Source organism: Chinchilla lanigera, unplaced genomic scaffold, assembly GCF_000276665.1.
Source record: "Chinchilla lanigera isolate Chin_1 unplaced genomic scaffold, ChiLan1.0 scaffold00028, whole genome shotgun sequence".
Classification (NCBI taxonomy): domain Eukaryota; kingdom Metazoa; phylum Chordata; class Mammalia; order Rodentia; family Chinchillidae; genus Chinchilla; species Chinchilla lanigera.
The window spans coordinates 13,257,251-13,277,844 of record NW_004955429.1 but is presented as its reverse complement, the minus strand read 5'-3'; the positions used below and the strand labels follow the sequence as shown (position 1 = coordinate 13,277,844).

The following is a 20,594-nucleotide window of genomic DNA, read 5'->3' as shown; positions in this document are numbered from 1 at the left end:
GCCTTGAGCTCACTTTGTAGCCTAGGCTGGCCTTGAACTCACAGTGATCCTCCTGCCTCAGCCTCCCGAGTGCTGGGATTACAGGCATGCGCCACCACGCCCGGCTAGTGTCAGAGTTTGCAACTGTCCTCTAAAGACCCATGGTGGGAGACCTTAGAAACCTTGAGAGGTGGGGCTTAGTGGGAGGAAGTGAGGTCACTGGTGCATGGCCTTGAGCAGATATTGGGACCCCACCCCTTCCTGTTTTTTTGCTTCCTGGCCACCATGCCATGAACCCCTTTGCTCTGCATCATGCTACCACCATGATGTTTCAGCTTTGCCCAGAACCAAAGTGACACAATCAAGTTACGATGGCCTGAAACCTCTGAGACTGTGGGCCAAAATAAATCTTTCTTACTTTTAAGGTGTTATATTAGGCTGGGGATTTAGCTCAGCGGCACAGCACCTGCCTGGAAAGTGCAAGGTCGTGAGTTTGGTTCCCGGTACCAGAAAAAAAACAAAAAAAAAAGGTGTTATCTGAGGTGTTTCTCCTTGAACTCATGGCAATCCTCCTGCCTCAGTCTCGCAAGTGCTGGGATTACAGGTGTGTGCCACCCAACTTGATATTTTCTTTTCAAATTAATTGTGTTAGAAAGCTGGCCTTGGATTCTGATTGGGCTTCTTGACCTATATCCCAGAGGGATGGGACAAACAACACCTGGTGGGAGGTGATCCACCAAATCCTCAGTGTAGGATAAGGATGAGCCCAAGGCAGACAGCAACAAATACACTAAGAAGATCAAAAGGGAAAGGTGGTCTTTTGGGGCAGAGCCTTCACCTAGGGTTATAGTTTATATGTAGATAAAGCCTCATGCGCTCACAGGCAGGGCTCAGGCAGTGGGTGTGTGGTAATCGTCAGTGGATTCGTGCGTAGCTGAGTTTACAGCTGAATGTGATGCTGGGAGGTGAATCCTGGAGAGGAAGTAGTCTCTGTGGGAGTGGCCTGGCAGGACCGACCTCCCTCCTCCTCCCTTGATCCCTTTCTGTCTCCCGTCTTCCCAGCCAGGAGCTGCTGTCCTCTACCATACCTGTCCTGTTCCCCCCTCACGCTGCTCTGCCTTGGAACCAACTATAGAGTGAAATCTCTACAAACCATGAGCCTACATAGACCTCACAGACCTGTCCTTCTTGGAGTTGTGGGTGTTGGCTATTGTGTCCCAGCTGGCATGTGCCAGGCCTTGTGTTCTGCTTCCAACCCCTGAGAAAAACAACCACAAAACCGGGACAGGGGAACCTGTCAGTTGGAGACTTAAAAGTCGCATACAGTGTGTGAACTGGATCATGTCACGATCCTGATTTGAACAGACAGAGGGTAAAAAGACATTTTGTAGCCCCTGTGGGAATGCTAACCCCCAAAGCCAGTGTGGAAGTGGGGGAGAAAATTCTTAAACATGGTGGGCAGAGCTGTGATCATGCCAGGATTCTGAGGCCCCCTTCCCCAGCAGTTGCTTCCAAACTGATCTCAAATTTCCAACCAGAAAAGTTACAAGCAATGCAAAGAAGAGTAAATTCACTGGCATTCATGCTTGAATGCATTTATTTTCAAAGGAAACTTTATATCACTCCCCAAAATGGAAAACTAGTATCACTTGCTGTAAGTAGAAGGTTGCCATGAAAACAAGACAGTGTTATTCAATTTCACACAGCTCCTGTTGCCTGCCAGTGCAGGTCTGTGTGGTGACCAAGACGCCCCTGGAGAGGCGTAATCTCACTATCCCAGTGTGCACCTTCACAGCGGCGCTGGCCACAGGGAAGGGCTGGCCGCGGGGAAGGGCTGCCCGGTGCATTTTCTCCCCTTTACCTCTCCTAGGTCAGAGGGGGGCGGTGACAGGCCTGGGGGCGGCCTGTCACAGCTTGGCTTGTGGCTCCTGCCTGCCTCTGCCCTGTGGCAGAAAGGGCTTGGCCTTGGTAGCAGTCTGGGGCTTCCCACATCATTTTGCCCCAAAGTTCATTGCTGGGACTGATGAAAAGCTCAAGTTTGCGGTGGGGCAGGGGCTACAGCAGGTCACAGGGCAGGCCTGTGGGGGAGGAGCAGATAGGACAAGGCTCTAGGTTCTCCGGGCACTAGGCGTGTGATCATCTAGCCTCTTTATTGCTCACAGCTCTTTATTGAGCACCTACTGTGTGTGGCGCACGGGGGCCTAGGAGAGTTCGGGGACGACAGAGACACTCAGAGTGGACTCCTTGGGTGCTGACATTGTATCTCATTTGCTTTATCATGGTCTCTTTCTTTCATGCTTGGGCGCACACACATAAGCCTGTATTTTTTATAAAATTGTCCTTCTGACAGTATGTTGCCCACCACAACCCCCTAAAGCCTTGGAGCACCTTTTCTAACAATAAGGACCTTTGCTGTCCCAATCATGCTGTGGTTTTCAAAATCAGGACCCTAACACCACTCCATCCTGCTTTCTAACCCCCAGGTCTCTGTCAGAGCTGCTGGTGAAAGACCTAAGGGTGCCCTCTAGCCTGGAATCTTCAGCCTCGCATACAGATACCAAGAGGGACCTGCACTCCCTGATGGTCTTCCAAGATCCCGCCCACACTTTGGGAGTGGACAGCGCCAGGTGGCACAGGAGGACACCATGATGGGGTGGCTGGCTTGCTCCATGCTGAGCTCCATGATGTAACACCAGCTCCTTTAACCTTCTGTTTTGTTTTGTTTCTCAAGACATGGTCTTGCTATGTCAGTGCAGCTGACCTTGAGCAAACTATGTAGCCCAGGCTGGCTTTGAACTTGTGGCAACCCTCCTGTCTCAGCCTCCCAAGTGTTGGGATGACAGGTGTGGGTCACCAGGCACAGCCTGCTCAGCATTTCACTGTGTTTATTCAGCTGAACATCTGCAAATGGGCTGATACAGGGCCTCTGGGACATTTCTCATGCCCTTCCAGGCCTCATTCTGGTCTGGTCTGCAAAGCCACGCCTGCAGGTAGCACAAATCACTCTGCACTGTGTGACACAGACTCCTTCCTCACAGCCCCTCTCCTGCAGGGTGCAGTGTGGTGGCAAAGAAACCCAGAAGCTCTGCCCCCAGCAGAAATCAAGAGGATTCCGGAAGCTTCTTCCTACTTCCTGCTCCTCCCACAAGGGGTTGGGCATGACCTGAGCTCAGCCAATCAGACTCTGCCTTGAGACTTTGTAGCCTGCATCTATGGCTGATCCACACTAGAGGTGCTACACAGAGCAGTCCCTGTCCAAACTGCAGATCTGCAGGAAAAGGAAATACTATTGTTTTAAACCACTAAGACTTGGAGTCATTTGTTATGTAGCTGTGGGGACAGCTACATTGAGCCAGGGCATATGGATTGGCGTGGAGAACACTCAAGGCCCTGTAGCTTAGTGGAGCCATTTGCCTATGTGCATTGACCGTGTTCCATTCTGTGACCTTAGGCAGATTGCTTAACCTCTCGGGGCTCAGTTTTCCTGTGAAATATGGGGACAATATGAGCATCGCTGGTTTCCTCCTTTCATCTGTGGTGCTGGGAATGACAGCCAGGGCCTTGTGTCTGCCAGACAAGTGCTCAGCCCCGAGCTGCACCCCAGCCCCCAGCACCAGTCTGTCCCAAGGATTGATGGAGACGGCACACACAAACACTCCACGGAGGAGAGTGGGGACTATCAGACGCAGCGCCTGCAGGGTCCCCCGGCCACTCAGCCCCGCGGACACCCGCTGCTGTAGCTTTCCTCGCCAGGCTGAACCCCAGGGGTTTTAATACCAAGTGGGGTGGGACTGTGCACACAGACTCACACCAAATGCCGATGCACACTGCCATGATCACTTTGGAAAGCAATTTGCTAAACCCCGCGAAGTTGAAGATACTCATATCCCACCCTGCTCTATAATTTTATTTTATTTTCTGAGGAGGAGGCCTCACTATCTTGCCCAGACTGTTTTTGAATTCATAGGCTCAAGTGATCCTTTTGCCTCAGCTTCCCAAGTTGTAGGGACCACAAGTGTGCAATACCACACCCAGTGACACTTTTTAAAACATGAGGAACCACCTCAATCCACACTAACAGGAGAAGAGCTGCATTTAAATTGGGATGTACCTGTGTGGAGGAATACTACATGCCTATAAAAATGAAGGAACGAGAACAATACATAGCAACATGGATCAATTTCTCCAATAAAATGTTGAATGCAAAAAGCAAGTTGTATCTTCAAGAGATATTTGCTGCCCATGTTCACAGCCCTATTATTCACAGTGGCCAAAGCATGAAAACAATTTAAGTGTCCACCAGCAGACGGAAGGATAAGCAAACTGTGGAACATTATTCAGCCTTGAAAAAGGAAGGGACCCCAACATATTCTACAGCATGGATGAAACTGGGAACCTTATGCTAAATGAAATAAGTCAAATGCACAAGTGCAAATACTGTAGACATCCATTCATCTGTGGCCCCTACCTAGGGTAGCCACATTCACGGAGATACAATAGAATGCTGGTACCAGGACTGGGTAGAACTGGGATTAGGGTGGAGTGGAGAGAGAGTTTTAGCCTGGGAGATGAAAAAGCTCTGGAGATGGATGGTGGCAATGGTTACACAAAGATGTGAATGTACCTCATACACTGAAAAAATGGCTACAGTGCTGGGTTTTATGTGCTGTCTACCTTATTACAATTAACATTTTTAAAGCCAAGTGTGGTGGTGCACACCTGCAATCCAAGTACTTGGGAGCCTGAGACAGGAGGATCGCTGTGAGTTTGAGACCAGCCTGGGCTACAAACTGAGATCAAGGTCAGCCTGAACTGCATAACGAGACCCTGTCTCAAAAAAAAAAACAACAAAAAACCATGAAAAATATAGCCAGACGTGGAGGTGCACACCTATAATTTCAGCACTCAGGAGGCTGAGGCAGGAGGATTTCAAGTTTGAGGCCAGCCCGGACTATATAGCAAGATCCTGTCTCAAAAAATAAAAGCAAAAACAAAAATAAAACAGCAACAAAAAAAGAGAAATGGGAATTCCAGACAAGGGGACTGTTCAGGTTTGGCCTTGGCGGTTGGGATGAGATGGGGCCCAGGGAGGCACCCACAGGGGCCCCGCCTTATTGGAATGGGTGGGCTCTGTAGCTGGGTAATGGATCCTGTGGGAACTCTTCCCACCTGCTTTGTGTCACTCATGAAACCGCCTGAAGGCCACGGGATGTGGGGAACTTGCGGGAGGGTTTCTCCTTCCCCAGGGTGGGCGAAGAGTCCACCAGTCCTGCCCCAAATGCTGAGCCCCCCACGTAGGAGCCTCACTTCTGGTTAGGATCCTTGCCTCTCGGCTCCTCCCCAGCCCTGCCTCTGGCAGTGCGCCAGGATTTATTCTACATTAATTTAAGATCACTAATGAAGAATAATTAGCAGCTTGCGGGGAGCCTGGCACACCCTGTGTTTAGAAGTGGTTAATTATGCATTGTCTGCGAAACACCCTCTTCATGCGCTTTAAGTTTTGGGTCGTTCTTTTAAACAACGGGATATGGCAGCGGGCAAGGCGCCAAGGGGCTCCGCTGGCAAAGCCTTCCTGTCTGGGCGACACTCGCCGGGCCCCCGCCCCCATCCTGGCACGGGCCCTGCTCTTTCCCACAAGAGCCCAGGAGGTGGGCTCAGTGCCCCTTCCCCAGCTTTACTGAGTGCCGAGCTGCAGCAGCTTTTCCAGACTCCCTGCCAAGGGGAGGTGCGCTCACAGGGCGGAAATTCACGCCGGCCCGGTCCTCAGCCACACATTCGTTCACGCTGTGATCAGCATGCACGGTCCCTGCTCTGTCTGGAAGAGTCCCCTCCCCTATCCAGGTGCGCTCCTGCAGGAAGCCTTCCTGGTTTCTCTTGGAGCTGCTGGCAGCGCTGAGCCATCTCAGGTTAGCCTCCATCCTTAATTCTGTGCCTTGTTAATTTGCCTTCCTTTCCCTTCTGCCTGGAACTCTCTCCTCCCCATCTTGGCCAGCAGATGCCTCTAGACACATGCTGCCAGGTGCAGGCGTCACATCCTTTGCTGAGGCTCTGACCATGACTCGGGCCTTGTGTCCCTCGGGCAGCCCTGCCTCTCCCGGGACCTGGCGTCTGTGCGGCCAAGCTGCGGACTCAGGAGCGATTTTACATCGGAACAAGAGAGGCCGGAGCTCGGATCTAAGCCCAGAACTCACTCCACGTAGTGCCCTGAGGCTGGCTCCCTCGCTCGAGCGCGGCTGACACGCAAGGACACAAAGCTGGCCCCACACGGCGGAGACGTGGGGACTGACGGGCAGAGGGCTTTCTGGGCACTGGGACACCTGCTCAGGTGCAAACTGGGGGCGCAAGGCTCGCCCCTGCTCAGTGGCGAGGGCCCTGTGGCTGCCCGCTCTGGTGCAGCCATGCTGATCGGGCGCAGGGTGGCCTGGCTGGCTGGCACTCGCCCAAGAGCGGGGACTTCCTCTCCGGGGCTGTCACCCACCCCCCTCGCAGAGAGCTCTTTGGAAGAGAAAAGAAAAGCTCCGAGCTTTCCCGGAGCCGCCCGCATGCTAATGGCCATGGACTCCAGCGTGTGAAACCAGGAAAACCTCATTCTCTCAGAATAGATGGAATAACTTCCTCCTCGGAGGCTTTAATTACACGCCACTGAAGGCACCCATGGCGACGGCTGCGCTGCGCTGTCTGGTTGGCCTGGGCATGGCATTTCTGGAGCAAGGTGTGGGTGTGGACAACACACACGTACACACACACAAGCGTGTGTGCACCACCTCAGCGGTAGGACTTCTGGGCTTGTCACTTCAAAGAGTGGCCCCCAAATCCCACTACCTGTCAGGTCCCAGTCCCTAAAGGTGGGCGAACTCAGGCAGGGAAAGGGACCCTCGAAAGTCAAGCAGCAAAGGAAGAGACGTGAACTTCTGTCTCTGACCACCAGGCAGGGGTCCCCCGCTCTCAGCCCCCAGGCTGTGGACCCCTGAGTCCCCGGCCATGCTCCTGGGGGTCAGACCCACTCAGAAGCATGCAGGCTCCGGGGCTGAACCCCGGCAGCAAGGAATAAGGACGCAGGGTCCCCACACAAACCCAGGTTCGGGATAGGACAGGAAGGAAGGCGGAGTTAAGCTAAGCGGCAAAGTGGAGCACAGCCAATGCCGCCGCCATTCCTGGCCAGGGGCAGGGACCCTGCACCAGGACAAGGCCGCCCACCCTTGAGCAGACTCAGAGGGAACTTTCCCTGGAGGTCACAGCGCCCTGGTGGCCCAGGCTTTCCCAGATGGGCCCAACTTACCTCTTATAGGCCCCTTGCAGTGGCTGCAGGCACAGGAACTGCCAGTAATCCAGGCAGAAGGCCTTGAACTTGAGCATTTTCACCTTTCAGCCTCCAGTGGACTCGGCAGACATAGATAGGGGCTGGCAGGCGCTGGAGGACTGGCCACTCCAGCCTGCCCCGCTCGGCGCCTGTCCTGGTGGCCACTCACATGGCCCGGCCCGGCCCGCACAGCGCGGCGCGTACAGTGCACGCCTCCAATACAAAGAGCTGTGAGCACAAAAGCCCGGCGCCTCATTCACGCGCCTGCCCCGCCAGGCTCACACGGCCACTGCCGCCTCCGGAGCCTGGCGCTTCTGGGGGCTCCCCTGGGGGTCCCCAGGGCAAACAGAGGCAGCTCTGGCTGTGTGTGGTTGCAGGGGCCCCCAGCCCATCCTCCTGGGGGGCGGGGGATGCTAGTGGTCCCGCGAGGATGCTTTCCCAAGCAGGTTCCTGGGGTTTGTGGTGGCCGAGGTGTCACCTGGCCGAAAAGGAAGCTGTCCACTTGCTGGCCTGGCTTGAGTGGCCGAGGACGGGACGTCTCAGGGGGAACAGGTAGGGAGGGTTCCAGAAGCCAGAGCAGCACCAGCCTCCTTTGCTAGATCAGTGGTGTCATTCAGCGGAATCCCGGCCGGCCTGCGCTTTGAGGGAAACCCCGTGTGGAGCCACATGCACGGTGCCCACAGCGGTGGGGGAAGGCAAGAAAGACTGACAGGGCGGCAGGCGCGGTTACCCAGGCAACGGGGACACATTGATAAAATCTAAAATGGAACCACGATGACAGCCGCTCATTGGCTGCCAGGAGGGGTCTCCTGCCGCTAACCAGGGAGGGTGGGAGGGAAGCGGCTGGGCTGAGGGGCCTGGCCAGCCAGGGGCATTGTTGGGCAGGGGACAGGGTGACTCTGTGGGTCACGAGAGCTGGCAGTCACAGGCCAGGAGCAGCATGGCCAGGCCTCCCTGCTCTGCTTTGCTGGGCACTCTCCCCCACTCGGCACTTCCTGGAGCCCCAGCCCCTCCCCCAGGCAGTGCTCGCTCCAACAGTCCTGCTCATCTATCGGCTCTGGGTGACCAGTGAGCGCCTTTGTCCCCCACCCCCCTCCCAGGAGCTTCTGGAGGAGGGGACCTCGGCTCTCTTCCCAGTGTCCAGCAGGTGTCCATACCTGGGGGGTCCGAGGCCGGGGATGGTGACAGAAAGGAACTCAGGGCCCAGGCCCCTCCTAACTCTACCACACTCGTTATCTCCGGCCATATCAGGCCCCGCGCTGGCACAAACCATCTGCACTGTTTACAAAGCCAGGGCCACAGTCCTCCCACGGGGACTTTCCCTACCCCGACTCCCCAGAGAGGAAGAAACACACACACCGAGAAGCCCCCATCCTGGTGAGGGGGGGAGCAGGATGTCAGGGCCCTCAGGCCTCAGATGGGATGGGTGCCACAAAGCAGGCTAGGCTCTGCCTGCCCTGCAGGCTGCCAGGCTGCCAGGCTGCCAGGCACCCCACGCAGAGCTACAGAGCAAAGTGAACTAGCGTTGGAGGGCAAGCAGTCACCACTCCAGTCAGCACTGGTACAGTCACCACTGTACCAGGGGAGGCATCTGGCTGTGCCTGGAGAAATGCCTGGTTGTCACCACGGGGGCCGGGGGGAAAGCTGCCCTCCTCACACTATGTAACCAAGGCTGGCCTTAAACTCATGAGATCTTCTTGCCTCAGCCTCCTGAATACTGGGATTACAGGCGTGGATCCCCATGCCAGGCTCTAGAGCCACTTAGAGGCTGATAAACACCCCAACGAATGGAGCCCAGGACAGTCCCCACCCCAGAGAGCCCTGGCTGCCACATGCACAGCACCGGGGCTGAGAACACAGGTCCCAAAGCGGCTGTCCCGGACCCACCCTGGGCTGGTGGCTGGGATGGGAACCGCTGTCCAAAGGCTCAGTTGCAGAGGGGCCCACAGGCATCCTCAGGACGCAGGACACCAGGGAGAGCTGCGCTGAGAGCTGGGGGTGGCCGTGAGGGAGGCAGCCAGGCTATCCGCAGAGGGGGCCGCGCCTGTGCACCAAGGTGGTGCGCGCTGGCCCACTGCCCTGAAGTGCCGCCCACCCTCTCCCAGGGACAGAGGCATTAGCTTCCCCCTCACGCTGCTGTGCCTTTGAGAGGCGGCAGCCACTGGCTGGGACCTTTGTTTCCGATTCCCAGGCTGCGGTGGGTGGGGGCGGGGCCGCCTGGCTGCTGCACCTGCTCCCCCCACCCGTTTTTGCCCGGAGGCCTGCAGAGGAGGGGGGCAGGGGAGCCGTGGGCCCTGCTTCTGGGTCCGACCCCAGGGCTCCTTCTGGCCTCTGGGTCCCGTTTGTGACACGGGAGCATCGAGCTGGCTCTGCCTGAGTCTGCGGCCCGATGGGGGATGGCAGAGAGGGGGATGATCCCGTTTTCAACCCGCCTCATTGCTGTACTCAGATGCCAGCCGCGCTCCGCCACAGGCCTTGCTTGGCTCCTCCCCAGGGAGCTGAGCGCTTCCCGACTTTCACCCAAAAGGGGTCTCTTTAGAGTGTCTCTGCTGACCACACTCCATTCCCTTTGCCTCAGCTTATTTTTCTGTCTAGCCCTTATCACCCCTGACGCATCATCTTAAGAACCATTTTGTGAGCCAGGTGTGGGGTGCACACCTGTGACCCCAGCATGCAGGAGGCTGAGGCAGGAGGATCACCCAAAGCTTGAGGCCAGCCTGGGCTATATAGTGAGACCCTGTCTTACAAAACCAAAACCAAATAATCATTTTGCTGTGTGTGTGCTCCCCGTCCCATTGCTGAGACAGAAGCCAGGCAAACGAGGCGGGGGTGACCACAGCAGCTTGGGGGCCTTCACACACAGGTGCTTGGGAAGTAACAGCCGAATGCGGATGCAGCAGATAGGGGTCCTGCTCCCCCTGCTCTGACCCCCGAGCTGCTCCCCCGGGGAGGAGTCTTTGGCTTAATGGTCCCAGTGGCCACTGGGCTGCCTGGTATGGTGATGGCTGGGCGCGGCCTTGATGGCGGGTGGGCTCACTGGAGTGGGGGGGGGGACTCAGGACAGAGCCCCCCAACTGCACATAAGCTGGATCAGAGCGCCCCTCCCCTACCCAGAGCCCTCCTGGCCCTGGCAAGACGGGATGGGGCAAGTGAGGCCCCGCTGTCATCAGCAAGCACCGTGGGGCTCAGCCGCCCTCAGAAGGGTCTCTGGAGCCCCCCGCCCTAGCCTTGGCGGGCCCTGCCCTGGGCGCCCGAGCTGGTCCAGTGGGGCTCTCGAGCGTGTCCTCCCTGGGCGCTAGAGGGGGCATGGCCACGGTGAGCCGGATGTGGGTGTGCGTGAGCCCGACTCTCACCGTGATGGTGCGAGGCCTGCACCCTTAGAGTCCCGGGGTGAACGCTGCCCAGCACCACCACACACCCCCCACTCTGCCATCGTGCAGTCTCACACACGGGCTCCAGGACATTCGCACCCGGCCTGCTGCCACTGCCCGTTCCCGGCCTCGGGTCCCGAGCCGGTGACTTTGGACAGTGGGCCACGACAGCCCCGTCACACTGGGCGGCCATGAGGATGGTCAGGTGACCGTGGCCGCTCTGTCAGGTGCAGCTGTGCAGCGCACGTGCACAGGACGGGGCAGTGTGTACGCGTGTGCGCGTGCACGCGCACGGTCCACCTCGGCGCTGACATTTGGGCCCAGCCCTGCCGGGTGTCCCCCGTGCCTCGCAGACTGTGTCCTTCCTGCAGGTGGCTGACAGGTCCACCTGTCACCACCCCTGTGGCCCCCACACAGTACTCTGAGCCACCCCTGCCTCCGGCCCCAGCGCCCGTCTTGCTTGCACGTGGGGTGGGAGCAACGCCAGCTTCCAAACCAGGGGAAGCGCCTAAGTCTTCTTGGTGAAAACAGAACGCTCTTTCCAGAGGACATCGACTGGGGAGGTCGCAACACAAAGCACACAGGGGCAGAGGCCTCAGCACCGCAAGGTCCACGACGCTGGGGCTGCCAGCGCTCAGATGCCATCGGTCTCCGCCCCCCGGGCTGCAGCCGGGCCACCAGAGCCGCCACTGCAGGCACTCGGAGTCCTGGATCGAAAGCAGCCAGCCTTGAGCCTCACCCTGAGCCTTGGCCTTTGAGGGACCTTGGAGCTGAGCCCTGACTGCAGGGGAACCCCTACAACCTGCCCTCAGGCGACGTGTCAGTCGTACCTCGGGTCTCTGGGAAAAATTTAGGGCCAAATGATGGGGTCTGTGTCCCGCACAGGCTCTGGGGCCCACCCCGGACGCAGCAGAGGGGAGACAGTACCTGTAGCGGTCAGTGGAGAGGCTGCTTCCGGTCTCCAGGGAGCTCCTGGGGTGGCAAAAGTGAGACAGGGTTACCGATGTCCTCACACACAACAAGCACCCCCCCAGAGACCCCGCCGGCTCAGGCCCAGGGAGAAAGCATATGCTTTCCTCCCTCTGCCAGGTCTGCCAGGAAGCCACCCTGTCTGTCCCCACCACACCCCTTGCTCAGGAGACCTCAGACGACACCAGTCTGTCTGCTCCTGGCTCAGTGAGGACACGGAGGCCCAAGGACAGGAAGCACTGCAGGCAGGGTCAGTCAGACACAGGGCAGAAACTGCGTTTCTCCCAAGGCCGGGGTGGAGCCAGGTCCCGCGTGAGCCAAGCAAGTGCTCTCTCCTGAGCGACACCACGGCGCTGGGCTCGACCGGAGGCCACACGCTCCTTCCCCAGAGGCCGCCATTGATGCCCAGGCAGAGCCACGGGCTCAGGCCACCCAGCCCCAAGGCTGGGGAGTCCAGGAGCCGGGTTCCCTGCCCAGCATGGGATCTGGGCCTTAGGTGTCGGGTCCAGTCTGGTTTCCCCAGTAAAGTGTTGGCTGCACCCATGGGTTAGGGAGTCAGCCTAACACCATTCAGTCCCGGCTCTGTGCATAGTGACCTGGGCTCTGGTGCAGGCTGTCCACCTTGGGGACCTCTCTTCCCCCGTTTGCAGAACCGGGATAGTCCTCGGAGCACCTCATACATCTCAAAGGCCGGAGACGTGAGCTCCTGCATGCTCTGCCCAGCGACACGCCCCAGGTGCCACATCTCAGGAGTCCAGGGTGGGGGGGAAGCCTGTCCCTGCCCCTGAGGGAGCCGCTACAAGGGGGACTCGAGCCACATCCCACAGACAGTGCCCGCAGACCACACCTCTGCCCCGTGCCACGTGGGACACCCACCTGTCCGCTGCAGCTGCCCTGTGAGCCTGTCCCCCACCCAGGGCCTTGGGGATCCAGGGCTCTTGTGTTTGGCCACCGCAGGTTTAGACTTCTGAGCCAATGCTTGTGCCTGCCACGTCCGAGAGGCAGCAGCTCTGCGCCAGGTGCCATTCCTGAGGGCGCTGCCAGGTCCGGTGTCAGCCCTTCCCCAGCCCCCAGGGGCTGCACAGGCTGGGCCCCCAGTGGACACTGACCCCGGGCTGTGCACCCTGAGCTCCGAGGCTCTGCTGTGGGCCAGTGACAGCGTGGCAAAGCCCCAGAAGGGAAGGAACTGTGAGGAGTGACAGCCGGTGGCCTCCGCTCGGCCCCTAGACTGCTCTCCACCCCCCGTGGGCATAGGGTGAGCACTGGGGGTCTGGTACCCTATGCCAGCCTGGCCCTCGGGTAAGGACACGACATGCCACCTACAGCAACCACAGCATGACACCCAAGATGCCACAGAACAGTGCTGCGCCCCCTGGCCGCCTACCACCTACACAGGGACTGGTTCCCCAGTCTTTTCTTGCTCTGGCCGCATCAGGATGACACAGAGCACCCTGGCCCCAGGCAGGAGTCCTGCTGTGGGCCAGAACGCTCTTCCACCTCCTCCGCCAGCCTTTTTGTGAGCTCCGAGGCATGCAGAGCCACACTCCCCTTACAGATGCTAAACCTCTGGAGTGCTGAGATGACAGGGGAGCACCACTGCACCGCCTGTGTGACTGCCCACCTTGCTCCCCCACAGGCCAGCTCCTTCTTTCCTCCTTCTCTCCTTCCCCTTCCCTCCTTCCTGTCCTTGTTGCTCTCCCGGACCTGTAGTGACAGCGACTGCTGCCTGAGCAGCTCCTGAGGCCTGGGCTCATGGGCTTTGCCTTGCAATGGCAATGCATTTGTCTGCCCTGCCCTACTGGGACAGTGGGTCCACTGGGCTGCCTTGGTGTGGACTGCGTGCATTGTCTGCTAATCTGCGGGGCTCTGCACCGCCCCTACCCATGTCCCTGTCTCCAACTGGACTCCACGCCACATGCCCCCATGACCCTGCCGGGGCTGGTTCTGCCAACTATCCTGCCAAGCTATGCTGGTCATAGCCACCTATGACCAAGACTGTGGTCCTGCCTGCCCCTGCTGGTGTGTGCCAGTGACAAACTCTCCCTAAGTCCCACATGATTACTAAGGAGAAACGAGATACCATTTCCAAAAGAAAAAAGTGTCTTAGCCAGGTATGGTGGCGCACACTTGTAATCCCAGCACTGGGTAGGCTGAGGCAGGAGGATCTCTGCAAGTTTGAGGCCAGTCTGGGCTACACAGTGTCTTATAAACCACAAAGTACCACTATACGCACATCTTAGAGACTCGTCTGGCTAGTATCATTGCATAAAATGGTGTATATTACATAGAGATATTGAAGTTTTAAGGTTAAGACCTGAGTTCTAGACCCAAAAGGGTCAGGGTTCACATCACAGCTGTGCCACATTCTAGCTGTGTGACCTTGGCAAGTGAATTAGCCTTTCTGTACCTGAATTTAGTTTCCTCAACTGTAGTGTTTGGGGAGATTAAACAGGTTAATACACTTATGGACTTGGAATAGTGCCAGGGACAGAGCCTGTATTCCGTAAATGGCGAGCATAAGATGCAAGATCGACAGATTATTCAAAGTAACTTATGTACACAATATATATTAACATATGATACCAATTCTATAAAATATGAATGTTCCCAGGTGCGGTGGCACTTGCCTGTAATCCCAGCACTCAGGAGGCTGAGGTAGGAGGATCACTTCAAGACCAGCCCAGGCTACACAGTGAATTCAAGGCTGGCCTGAACCACACAGTGAGACCTTGTCACAAAACAAAACAAGACCAAACCAAACGGAACAAAAACAAAACAAAACACCCAAGAGTATGCCAAGAGCTGGGTCCTACGGCACGGGTGTGCTTAGTTTTGAAGGGAACTCCTTAGCTCATTTCCAGCGGCCGCTGGTGCTGTTGCTCCCGGCAGCCACGGGCGGGGAACTCATTTCTCCACAGCCCCCCCACACCTTGGTCCCCCTGTTTCTCTATTCTAACCTTTCAGATAGCGATATCTCCGCAGGTAGCACTGTCTGGCTGAGGTTCTAATTTGCATCTCTCCAACCTCAAATCACCCCGAACCCTCCCCACGGGACTCCCTACCACCCCAGCACGGTCACTGGTGACGTGTCTGGCTGTGTGCACCCCTCTTTCTAAAAGCCCCCCAGGTGGTTCCAACAGGTAACTAGCGACCCCGTGGGGGATTTCTGGGGTGAGCATCCTTCCGGGCACCCCATGATCTGTGGAAGGAAGCCTGGGTGAGGCAGGCAGGGCCCTGGACCGAGTGGGTCCCTGGGAAGGGAGGTGGGGACCGTGGACCCCACACAGCCCCACCTTGGGGCAGCGGCTCCACGTCCCAGACGCTCTTCGATAGGACTTGCAGTGGGAACCCACAAGCAGGCTGGGGCTGTTTGCAGGGAGGGCACCCCAGGATGGAGGCCAAGGCACGGAGGCTGTAGGCCCCGACGGGCCCGGGAGAGGCCATTGGTGGGGTCTGCCTCCGTTTCCAGCAGGCAAGGAGGCCCCAGACTCTCTGTTACATCTGTCTCCTCCCTTGTGTCAAAGAATCATAGCCCCAGCATCAGGTTTAGAAAGGAAGGGCTGAACACAGGGGGATGACAAAGGTGTCTGCCCTGTCAGGCCCAGCGGAACCCGGGCAGCCACTTCAGGACGCCTTCCGCGGGGCCTGCCTCAGCAGGGCGATGGGCCTGGCTACCCGGCTTTTAGCTTTCTATCTACGAGACAGCTTCCCTATTGCCACATCCCTTGGGTGTGTTCTGGGTCTGGAAAAACAGCCCTCCAGCCCTTCAAGGTGACACCGGGGGCCCTGGCACACACCTCTGCCACACTGGGCGGGTGGTGGGTGTGGCATGGCCCCCAAGGCTCGGGGAGCCAGGCATCAATGGGGTCTCTGTGCTCAGCTGGCCGGCCTTGCAGACGTCATTCCTGGAATCGAGGGCACAGGGCGAGAGGTTTTCCCGGCTCTGGGCACACCGTGGCTGACAGCCTGAAGGGGAGGGCTGGGTCCCAGGGTGTCCCTGCCCCTCACCCCTCGCACTCTGTGGGCACAGGGTGTGGTCCGCATCTGAATCCAGGAAAGCCTCCAGCCTGCTGTGCTGGGTGGCAGCTCAGCGGCCCCCAGGGGGTGGCTGTAGGCCCAAGGTCACAGAGCCGGGGCTAGGATGTCATGGACGGGGCTTCCAGTTGGCACTGGGGTCACACAGTCCCCAGGAGTCCCCCACGCTGGCCTCCGAAGCCACAGGCTGAGCCTTGCTCTCTGATCTGGGAGATGGGCTGAGCTTCCTGCCACAGGGGTGGAGGGGCCTAGGTGCTGCCGTGTGACCTCTGTCCCGCATCCTGCCCGGGCCCCAGCCCTGCCCGGAGCCTCCCTCTGAGTAGGCCACAGAGGGTTGCTTTCCACTTAATGTTGGCTTTCCCGACTGGCTGTGGTCCATCATGGCCCTGCCCACTGGCCTGGCGATCTCACACGGGCACAGTGGAGTGATTGTCCTGGCTTGGGCTCCACACCCTTTGTCCTGCCAGGCTGCCCTGCCCCAAAATCTGGAAAATTCCCTGCTGCACACAACTCATAATAGCTAAATCTTGGAAGCGGCCTATGTATCCGTGAACAGAGGAAAGGATAAAGAAAATGTAGCATTTACGCACAAAGGAGTACTACTCTGCCATAAAGAAGGATACACTTGAGTATTTATAGGGAAATGGATGCACCTGGAGACTGTAATGTTAAGTGAAATACATCAGACACACAAGATTAAATATCATATGGTTTCTCTTATATGACAAACCCAAGTATAAATAAAGAGCAAAATAAGAGATAGATAATAGGGACAGCGATCTCTTGCAAAAGGGAAGGGGACAAAGAGATGGAGGGAGTGGGAAGGGAGGAGAGAGGAAGGGGTGCAGAAGGAATGGAGGTGGGTGATGTACATGGACCAGCTCCACTCAAGGAGCGTGATCCTTACGTACCGCAACCATGGATTAATGTAGCTGGGCATGGCAGTGCACACCTGTGATCCTAGCACTCAAGAGGCTGAGGCAGGAGGATTATCAGGAGTTCAAGGCCAGCCTGGGCTACGTAGTGACTTCAAGCTCAGCCTGAACTACATATCAAGACCTATCTCAAAAAAACAAAAACGAACAAAGAGTATGTACTAGTTTTTAAACACTGAGGAAAGAAACCCTTCCTGCTTCGGGGCAGAGGTGTCTCAGGAGATGCAGGGAGAGCCCAGGACCCTGGGGTGGGGCTTGGGCATCCAGAACCGTTTCGGGCCTGTTTCCCTTTGTAACACAGGGCGTTTGTCTAGGAATTACTGACTTCCGTAGGCAGGTGTGGGAGTTGCAGGCCACTGTCAGACAAGAAGTCACTTGTGCAACCCGGTACCTGCACAGCGTTGAGGTCGCACCAGGCCCCCCGGGACGTGGTGGCACAGGAGTGCCCTTGTCCCCGGGGACACGTGCCAGACTCCCGTGCGTGCCCGTAGTTGCAGACAGAACTGAGCTCTATGCAGAGTTTCCCCTCTACACACACTTGGGATAACATTTGATTTCTAAATGAGGCACAATAAGATATTAGCAGCAATGACTGACAAAACAATAGCACAGTTATAACAATGTACCGTAATAAGGGCTATTTAAAACTTAGGACCTATTTCTGGAATTTTTCCATTCAAATGTCCGACCTTGGTGGACCACAAGGAGTTGAACCATGGAAAACAAGCACTGTGGGGTCAGGGCGGGGGAACCACTGACAGTGCATTCCACACTCACAGCGCCCTGTGACCCCAGAGCCCCACTCTACAGATGTGGAAACTGAGGCACGCAGAGGTGTGGGCATCTGGCTGGGTGCTCAAAGCACAGGGCTGGACAAGAGTGGCGGGGATGGACACAGTCAGTGCCCAGGTGGGTGTGGGCAAAGAAAGGCTGTAAATGCACAAGGAAGGTCCCCTCAAAGGACATAGAAACTCAAACTGTGAGGGAACGGAAGGGATGGGGGCCCCCTTTGGCAAGACCGGTAAGCCCCCTAGGAAGAGGTGGCCTAGACTTCGTGTTTCTGTTTTGTTTTGAGATAGGCTCTTGCTATGTAGTTCAAGCTGGCCTTGAACTCTCAGCAATCTTCCTGCCTCAGCCTCCCAAGGTGCTGGGGTTACAGGCATGTACTGCCACACCCAGCTCCTACAAAGACTTAATTTTTAGCTAGCCTGAACTCATGGTTCAAAAGTGCAGAGAGGGAAGGAGAGCTGTGTGTGTTCAGCAGACAGGGGCCCCAGGCTGCGGCAGCAGAAGGCCGCCTGCTCTGGTAAAGGGGCCAGCAGAGGCTGCAGGGGGTCTGGAAACACAGTCTGAGCCCCCAGGCCCTGGGTGCAGGGGGGAAGTAGTCTCTGGACAAACAGGAAGTGCTCACCAAGCCCTGGGTCAGGTGCGGGCTGGAGGATCTGGGAGGAACGTGCCTGGCCAGGCCGCAGGGCAGCTTCTGCACAGGGCCCTGAGATTCTTCTGCAGCAGGTAGTGTCCCCCTTCTGCTCCACCGCCACGTACAACTCTGGCAGGAGGCTTCAGGTGACTCGGCCCCCAGGCCAGGCTGCTGACTGCAGCAGGAGCTCAGCCGGTGGGGACAGTTCTGGCCTTGTCCACTTCCATCCTGAGTTCCCTTTGTCCTTTGATCCCAGCAAGATGACTGTCCTGGGTCTGTGGTCCCCCTCACCAAACCCCTGACCTGCGGGCACAGGGAGCCAAGTGCCCCAAGCGCATCTGCGGGTCGCACAGCTGCTCTCTGTACCACGCACCGCCCCCCCAGGAGGCCCATCTGGTGACAGCGCTGTCGGGCCTCAAGCTGGACCACCGGGCACGTGGTCCACACAGCCTGGATGCGTCCTCTGCCCCGGCCACCCCGGCCTCAGGTTGGATGTCAGAAGGCACCTGGGTCCCCCAGTGACTACTTCCAGCTCTGCCTACAAGTGCCCTCGGCTTGCACAGACCAGGCACGGGGGAGCCATCTGGATGGAGTACGAGGGGGAAAGACAACTCTCCCCAGCCTGAAGAGGACACGGCGGGGCCCTTCATTCACTCCGCAAGTGCTGCTCAGGCCGGAGTCCCTTATTGGCGGAGCACTGGGCTCCGCATGCAGCCGCTCCAAGCAGCCGCTCCAGGACAAGGACCGAGTCCGTACCTACGACCCAGCTGGTGTTGCCGCTGCCAATGCCTGACTCTCTATCCCAGCTTTGTGTTCCGTGGGCTGGGGAATCCCAAGTGTCCTCTGGAAGGGCACCTGTCCAGGGCTGGATTTCACAGGTCAAGGGCCCAGCTGAGGAGGAGACAGAGACATGGCACAGCCCAATGGCTACCCACGGGGCTCTGGGTTCAGGGGACTTCTCACCCTGGGGCTGGGGGGTGGCGTGAAGACAGGAGGTGGCCTCCCCCGTGAGCACCTGTGAGAGGGGCAAGTGGGGGACACCAGCGCAGAGCTGTGAGAGCTACCCATGGAATCCCAGCACCCTCTGCCTCCCTGCACTGGTTCTCACTGAGGAACCTGGGGCTGACCCATTTTACAGATGTGGACATGAGACGGTACGTGCCAGCCTCCCCTCCAACTCCCTCCACAGGAGGCCCAGCACCCCCAGGAAGGGTCCCTTTCTCGAAGCACCAGTGAGAAGGATGTGAGGTCAACCTGGGATAAACGGTGAGTTCCCTGGGTGACACACAACACCCTATGCAGGTTTTTGTTTTTTCTTCTTCATAAAGAGGAAAAACAAAACAGCAAGGAAAAGGGTTCCTGTTTGCAGGTTCCGGTTGCCAAAGAAAGAGGAAATTATGCCAGCTTGGGAGGGCATGGCATCAAGGGTCCCGGGACTCCCCAGGTGTGTGGCACCCCCCTCTGCCCTGTCCACAGGGCCCTGAATGCACAGAGACCACGATGCGGGTGCTGTGCTGGGCCGGGCCGGCCACCAGGGTGGGGCACCAGGCTGGTCTTCCTGGTGCCTCAGCTAGGCTCAAGCAGCCTGGGGCTTCTGCCCACTCCCGAGTTGAGGCTGCCAGCTTGGTCTAGACTTGCCCCAAACTGACCAAGCTGCTTGTTAACACTGACTAATTCTCTAGCCTTAGTTTACCTCCCCAAACAACATTCCCATTTGATCCCCCCCTTCAATATTCAATCCAGTGGTTAGGATGGGACTGACCCTGTGCCTGGCTCCAGGGCCGGTTCTTCATCGCCTGCAGCGCGCTCTCCCGGCCTTGGGGACATTTTCAGGAAAGTCATAAGCCCCAGGGTTGATGGGTAGGATGGGGAACCTCCGCGAGGGGACGTATCCTGGGAGCAGGACAGGCAGCAGAGCGTCGCCCAGGTGCGGGAGCCCCAGGATCCAATCACTTAAAGCCAGTTTCACTGGCGGTGGTCACTCCAGCCCCTCTGAGTTGAGTTTCTGTCCCTTGCAATCTTGAGCCCTGACTAACACACTCCTCGGCCCAGCATCCCCGCAGCCCACACCCGTGCCATCAGAATCCAGGGGCTACCATGTCACTGCGTCTTTACGGCCACCCCACAAAGTCGGAATTTGTGCACCCATTTTACAGGAAAGGAGTCAGGTTCAGAGAGGTTACGTGTGGAGCGCCACGTCACACAGCCACTTGGGGGCAGCAGACAAGAGGTCCCATCCCCGCAGCTCCCGGGAGGGACAGGAGGAGAGAAGCCTTGGTTATTCCCTCCTCAGGGAGGAAGCCCCATTGCGCATGGGGGTCTAAGAGCCTCGGGACGTTTCTCTCAGCTGACAGTGGAGACTAAATGGTAGGAAATGCCAAGCGTTACTGCCAGGCTGTTGAGAGATAGCAGTGAGTTTTGCATCCGTCCCTTGTTAACCATTCCGAACAGATGCCAGGGTCGGTGCTGAGGAGTGAAGCTCTCGGTGCCAATAAAACATCTTTCTATGAGCTGCGCTGCTGCTGGCCATGTGCCGAGCCGGGGTGCTGTTCAGACAGGACCAGGACCGGACCGCCCCCCCGCCC

General features: G+C 57.6%; 1 protein-coding gene across 3 annotated transcripts in view; it reads right to left on the bottom strand.

The window, feature by feature from the left end:
• Iqsec1 (IQ motif and Sec7 domain 1) overlaps positions 1 to 20,594 on the bottom strand; it is a gene marked incomplete at its 3' end in the record, with an annotated part of 126,605 nt that overhangs the window by 95,345 nt on the left and 10,666 nt on the right. The window contains 1 exon segment of one of the 3 annotated variants that reach the window (XM_005386987.2): positions 11,578 to 11,622. In XM_005386987.2, the coding sequence (XP_005387044.2) occupies positions 11,578 to 11,622 (45 nt within the window). 3 annotated transcript variants of the gene reach the window in all.